The 7,295-nt window shown below is 39.3% G+C and overlaps 1 protein-coding gene across 2 annotated transcripts in view; it reads left to right on the forward strand.

Moving 5' to 3' along the window:
- NFU1 (NFU1 iron-sulfur cluster scaffold) overlaps nt 1-7,295 on the forward strand; it is a 43,843-nt gene that overhangs the window by 35,350 nt on the left and 1,198 nt on the right. For both annotated transcript variants that reach the window (XM_003793445.3, XM_023515303.1), the window contains exon 7: nt 4,744-4,918. In XM_003793445.3, the coding sequence (XP_003793493.2) occupies nt 4,744-4,918 (175 nt within the window). The remainder of the gene's footprint in view (nt 1-4,743; nt 4,919-7,295) is intronic.

Consider the following 7,295-nt stretch of genomic DNA (forward strand, 5'->3'; position numbering starts at 1 on the left):
TGTTGTTTGGCGGGTCCGGGCTGGGGATTCGAACCCGCCACCTTAGGTGTACGTGGCTGGCGCCTTAGCTGGTTGAGCTATAGGCGCCGAGCCTAGAACTGTTTTAAATTCAGTTATTTGGTGAAGTTCCAGAAGAGAAAGGTGACATCAGAAAAATTATCAAAAGCTATTTAAAGCAGCTCTAAGATGGTTTCTCTTTCTCTTTTTCTCCCTCTTTTTCTTCTATAATTGAGTCTTACCTTTAATCTTTGAAAGGTTAGAAAATAAATTGATTTTTAAATATTGAAAAAAAATCAGGCCTTCTTTCTCTTTTTTCAAACACGTTGGACAAGTCACGTGTTTAAAATTTGTTCTTGGCTCAGTGTCTGTAGCTCAAGCAGCTAAGATGCCAGCCACATACATACATCAGAGCTGGTGGGTTCGAATTCAGCCTGAGCCTGCCAAACAACAATGACAACTACAATCAAAAAATAGCTGGGCATTGTGGCAGGTGCCTATAGTCCGAGCTACCTGGGAGGCTGATATAAGAGAATCGCTTAAGCCCAGGAGTTTGAGGTTGCTGTGAGCCGTGAGGCCATGGCACCCTACCTAGGGCAACAGCTTGAGGCTCTGTCTCAAGAAAAAAATAAAATAAAATAAAATTTGTTCTTATTTATTGGTTTTGCAAAAGAAGGTATCATCATGCACAGTATTTGTAATTAGAAGCAAATCGTTTGTTTAAAAGCAGTTTGCGAAAAAGGTATGTTTTTGGTCTTTTATAATTCTCATTAAAAAGATATCTGGCAAATTAAAAAAAAAAGGATGTTAGGTATTTGATAATTTAGTTGAAGTCATTTGCTGTGGAAAAATGCATACTCAGGTATGCTGAGTGCTATTGCCAGTATTGTGAGTGCTTTCTTCAGTTACTTTTGTAAAAAGAATAAGAAACAGATGAAGGTTGACTCTTCAGAAAAATTGATTAAACCACGAGAAAACAGTAACATACTGATTTTGTATGGTACTGTACATAAGTATTTTTCTGTGTTTTGATTATGATTTTGTATGATTTTTCTAATAAAAGTTGTATAAGAAAGTAAAGTACATGTACAAATCAGTACAGTAGACTTGGTTCTTTATGTCAGCCACCTCCATGTGTTGACCAGATTGGTATAGTCCCTTCGGTGGTTAACTTACAGAGGTTCTTTTTCTTTTCAAGTGTACCTGAAACTTGAACTAAAAGAGACTGTAGGCTAGATTGTCAAGCAGTCCTTAACAGATTTCAAAGATTGAAATCATTGAGAATATGGCTCTCTGACTACAATGGGATTAAGCTAGACATATTTACTAAAAAGTAACTAGATAATTATAAAATATATATTTGGACACTAAGCAATGCTCTGTTTTTTGTTTTTGTTTTTGTAGACAGAGTCTCACTCTGCCATGCTGGGTAGTGTGCCCTGGCTAGCTCAGAGCAACCTTGCACTCTTGGGTTCAAGCAGTCCTCATGCCACAGCTTCCCAAATAGCTGGAACTATAGGCACCCACCACAGTGCCCAGCAAGTTTTCCTGTTTTTAGTAGAGATAGGGTCTCATGCTTGCTCAGGCTGGTCTTGAACCCTTGAACTCAGACGATCCATCCACCTTGGCCTTCTAAGAGTGCTAGGATTTACAGGCTTGAGCCTCCACACCCAGCCAGCAGTGCTCTTCAAAAAGACCTATGGATCAACAAATGAAGGAAATTTTAAATAGAGTATCTGTATAACTTCTGTGTAAGCAAGTATTTTTTTTCCATAGGACACAAGAAAACAAAATTAGGGCAAATATATACAAATTGTACTATAGTAAAATTATGACGTTCTCTTTGAAGACATCTCTTCATCAAAAGACACCATTTACAGTGAAAAAGCAAAACAGAGTAGAAGGTATTTGTAGTACACATGTCATATAGACAATCATATAGACACTAAAGCAGGCACTCCATAAAAGACAATAACATAGCCATTGAACATTTAAGAGAAAAATGTTTTAAACTCATTAGCATTTTGAATATTCAAATTTAACCACAACAAATTATGAATATAAATCCTCTTGAATGGTTTAAACCATATTTAACTTTGGACAGTTACTTGACATTATCTATTAAATCTGAATGTATTCATATTCTTTTTTTTTTTTTGAGACAGAGCCTCAAGCTGTCCCCCTGGGTAGAGTGCTATGGCATCACAGCTCATAGCAACCTCCAACTCCTGGGCTCAAGTGAGTCTCCTGCCTCAGCCTCCCAAGTAGCTGGGACCACAGGCGCCCGCCACAAGGCCCGGCTGTTTTTTGGTTGCAGCCATCGTTGTTTGGCAGGCCCGGGCTAGATTTGAACCCGCCACCTTAGGTGTATATGGCTGGCGCCTTAGCCACTTGAGCCACAGGTGCCGAGCCTGTATTCATATTCTTGATCCAATAATTTCACTCTCAAGCATATTCCCAGTAGTAATATATGTATACCAAAGAAATACATAAGAATCTTTATACCTGCATTATTTGTTAAAGCCAAAAGCTAGTATTTTTTTTTTTTGACAGCCTCAAGCTATCCCCCTGGGTAGAGTGCCGTGGCTTCACAACTCACAGCAACCTCCAACTCCTGGGTTCAAGCGAGTCACCTGCCTCAGCCTCCCAAGTAGCTGGGACCACAGGCACCCGCTACAATGCCCGGCTATTTTTTTGGTTGCAGCGTCTTTGTTGTTTGGTGGGTCCAGGCTGGATTTGAACCTGCCACCTTAGGTGTATGTGGCTGGTGCCTTAGCCACTTGAGCCACAGGTGCTGAGCCCAAAAGCTAGTATTAACACAAATGTCCATTGACAATAAAGTGCATAAGTAAATTTTGGCATATTTATGTAATGGAATACTATGCTGTAATGTGATTGAACTATCAAATAGTACTACAGTCAACACCCCAGATGAATTTCATGAAGAGCAAAAGAAGCCAGATACCTGGCTTGGCACCTGTAGCTTCAGTGGCTAGGTTGCCAGCCACACAGACTGGGTTCAGACCCGGCCTGGGCCTGCCAAACAACAGTGACAACTACAAAAAAAAAAAATAGCTGGGTGTTGTGGTGGGCACCTGTAGTCCCAGCTACTTGGGAGGCTGAGGCAAGAGAATAGCTTAAGCCCAAAATTTAGAGGTTGCTGTGAGCTGTTATGCCATGACACTCTACTGAGGGCCACATAGACTATGTCTCAAAACAAAAACAAAAAAAAAAGAAGAAAAACAATAGCTGCCAGATAAAAAAGAGAAATTCTATATGATTTTTAAGTAAAATTTATATTTATAAATTAATAAAAGTTTAAAAACAGACAAAGCTAATCAATAATGATAGAAATTAGGGTAGTAGTTATATTTAGCTGGGGGGAGTGATTAGGAAGCACAGAGGGGACCTCTGGGTTGCTGGTGTTCTGTTCTTGGTCTGGGTGGTAGTGACAAATGCATGTTCACTTTGTAAAAATCAATTGTACATACATGATTTATGCATTTTCTATTAATGTATTAATGTTATATTTCAATGAAAAATTTACCTAAATAAAAAGAAGCCACCACTTGTCACTCTTCCTCTTCTTTCACAAAAGGAGTGAATCAGTAGATCTGAGGTAATTGTTAGGCCTAGGCTATGATGGAAAAATATCAGCTAACTCCTGGCAAATTTCCGGACTGCAAGCTTTCAAAAAAAGAAATGAAATAAGTCTAGTTCACCCCCAAGATAAACGGGAAAGTACTCGTTGATTTCTTGCTTCTAGTTCACTCCCAGTTTCTTGCTTAGCTAACTCCCTGGGAAATGAACTGGGAGGCACACACTGTTCCCGGACTGACCTTTAAATAACACCAGGTAGGGAAAATACTGAGACTAAGATGTATGGGGGAAAATATTAAAACAAAAATGTTTGATGTATGGCTAACTGCAAAATTCTGCTTCTATACAATGTTTGCTTGCTACCCTACCTGGATACACCTGAACAGCCTGCATGTCAACCAGGATGCAGACCAAGCCTTAAAAACCTGACCCCTTAAACACTTGGGGCTGCTCTCAGAAACCTCGTGTTGGGACACTAAGGCAGTTGCTAGCCGGCTCTTCAATAAAGGGACTCTGCTGTGAATTCAGCTTGTTTGGCAGTGTGGTCTTTGTGGAACTCCTAGGCTTAAGAGTAATCACAATAATTATTAGGAAATTTGAAATCTTACAGGCTTAAAAAGATTGTTAACAAGCAAAAGAGAGTGTTGTAATAAGTAAAGTGAATAATTGTATAAATGAATTTTGGCATCTTATCTGAAAGTTAAAAAAATTAAAATTACTAATAAGCCTTCAGTTATTGTTCTCTATTATAAAAGTAACTCTGACTTTGTAAATTTTATAAACACAAGATTTAAGCTCTGAGCTACATTAAATTTTTTTCAATGAAAACTTCTATGTTAAAAAACATACATATTCTGGGTGGCACCTGTGGCTCAGTGAGTAGGGCACCGGCCTCATATACCAAGGGTGGCAGGTTCAAACCCGGCCCCGGCCAAGCTGCAACAAAAAATAGCCAGGTGTTGTGGCAGGAGCCTGTAGTCCCAGCTGCTTGGGAGGCTGAGGCAAGAGAATCACCTAAGCCCAGGAGTTGGAGGTTGGAGATTGCCATGGCACTCTACCAAGGGCAATAAAGTGAGACTCTGTCTCTAAAAAAAAAAACCCTTTCCCCCCCAAATAAATAAATAAATAAATATTCTGTGACCACAGGCCGACTGTGCAGGAAGATGGAGGAGATGTTATCTATAAAGGCTTTGAAGATGGCATTGTACAGCTGAAACTCCAAGGTTCTTGTACGAGCTGCCCAAGTTCAATCATTACTCTGAAAAATGGAATTCAGAACATGCTGCAGTTTTATATTCCAGAGGTAGAAGGTGTAGAACAGGTATGCCAGTATTACTATATGACAGTTTAGGTTTAATATTAAGGTAAATATTTGAAAAGACGTTCATGACCTAATTTTTTCTTAAAAGTCTAGATGTTCATGTTGTAATTTTTATTAGACTTGAAATCTTATTTTAGAACTTTAATGTTAAGAGAACCTACTACTTGCCAGGCATTTTTATAAATAATTACCTCATTTAATTTTCTAATAATATGGTACACTGAGTAATTCCCATTTTGTATATAAGGAAACTGCGACTCAAAGGTTATACTGTTGTACAAAATGATGTACAAAAATCATGAAAAGGGGATTCAAAACATGCAATTTTTATAGATGAAATTTATTTTTATATATATATATATTTTTAGTAGCCTTTATTTTTAATACCTATTATGCCATGAGTTCATAGGGAAAATGTTCCAGCATCTCAGGGAGAGGCCTTTCCATTGAATATGACAAGCTTTCTATATGCCTATTATGCCATGAATTCATGGGGTATAGGTTCCAGCACTTTATGCTTCTGTTCAACTGGTTCTCCTGTGTGCTGTGCTGTATACCTGTTAAGCTGTGAATTCATAGGGTATAGATAAAATTTAAAAGTCTTTAAGGCCAGGTGCAGTGGCTCATGCTCATGATTTTATTTTATTTTATTTTTTATTTATTTATATATTTTTTTGAGACAGAGCCTCAAGCTATCCCCCTGGGTAGAGTGCCATGGCCTCACAGCTCACAGCAACCTCCAACTCCTGGGCTTAAGCGAGTCTTCTGCCTCAGCCTCCCAAGTAGCTTGGACCACAGGCGCCCGCCACAATGCCCAGCTATTTTTTTTGGTTGCAGCCGTCATGGTTGTTTTGGCGGGCCTGAGCTGGATTTGAACCTGCCACCTTAGGTGTATGTGGCTGGTGTCTTAGCCACTTGAGCCACAGGCACCCACCCCATGCCCATGATTTTAGCACTCTGGGAAGCCAAGGTGGGTGGATTGCTTGAACTCAGGAGTCTGAGACCAGCTTGAGCAAGAGTGAGACCTTGTCTCTAAAATAGTCAGGTGTTGTGGTAGGGGCCTGTAGTCCCACCTACTTGGGAGGCTGAGGCAAGGGGATTGCTTGAGCCCAAGAGTTTGAGGTTGCTGTGAGCTAGCATGCCATGACATTCTACTCCGGGCAACAGAGTGAGACTCTGTCAATCAATTAAATAAATAAAGTAAAATTCTTCAGTGGAAGAGCTCCACTACAGTATATTTATCTGCTTCTTGTTCTTATGTTTATCCACGTCTTGTTCTTAACCAAGCTGGCAAGAAGCTTGTTGAGAAATAATATTTTGTTGTATGTAGTATAGTAAAACAGAATACTGAGTAGGGAGGGTTCTAGGGCTTTATAGCATGATACCAACTTTTTTTCTGCCAACATACCTAAGGTATATAACACAGCATCAGATGCTCAGCGGTAATAGTGACTCTCAGTGCAGTGATTCTCAGCCAAGAGTCAGCCTCATTAAGAGAGATTATCAAGGAAGGAAAGAACGTGTAGAAATTAGAAAGTTGAAAAAACATCTTTGGTAATTCTGTGTCCTTAATGACTGTTTTGAGAGTCACTCATCTCTGGGTAGTATTAAAATTCATCCTTGAAGTTCTTATCAATTCCCCACTTGGAATTAAGTTCTTCTTAGGTCCAAAATTTCTTGCAGTATGTCTGTTTTGCTTTATGTTTATGCAGAATTTCTCTAAGAGACTTGAAATCATGTATAGATTTTTGTATTCCTCTGTAACCACTAGCCCTGTGTCTTTTTTTTTTTTTTTTGAGACAGAGTCTCACTTTGTCACTCTTGGTAGAGTGCCATGGCGTCATAACTCACAGCAACCTCAAACTCTTGGGTTTAAGTAATTCTCTTGCTTCAGCTTCCCAAGTAGCTGGGATTACAGGCACCTGCCACAATGCCTGGCTAGTTTTTAGAGATGGGGTCTTTCTCTAGCTCAGGCTGGTCTCGAACTCGTGAGCTCAGGCAATCCACCTGCCTTAGCCTCCCAACTGCTGGATTACAGGCATGAGCCACTGTGCCTAAACCCTGTGTTCTATAAATGTCTTATATGTACTTTGTATTAAATAAGTATTGGGGAATATTTTTGCAAATTAAATTCTTTGGATCAGGTATTGGCTGAGATTGGATATAAAGTATTAATTCCTTGAAAGTAATACTCATTTTTGCTCAACCCAGAAGATATATTGTGAAAGAATTTTTTTCCCGTCGTTCTTACATTATCTTCTATGTGCCTTTTTAAAAAATTGCTTTTTTTTTTTTTTTTTTTTTTTTTGAGACAGAGCCTCAAGCTGTCCCCCTGGGTAGAGTGCCGTGGCATCACAGCTCACAGCAACCTCCAACT

Source organism: Otolemur garnettii, unplaced genomic scaffold (genome assembly GCF_000181295.1).
Source record: "Otolemur garnettii isolate 467f Iridium unplaced genomic scaffold, OtoGar3 scaffold00068, whole genome shotgun sequence".
In the NCBI taxonomy this organism is placed as follows: domain Eukaryota; kingdom Metazoa; phylum Chordata; class Mammalia; order Primates; family Galagidae; genus Otolemur; species Otolemur garnettii.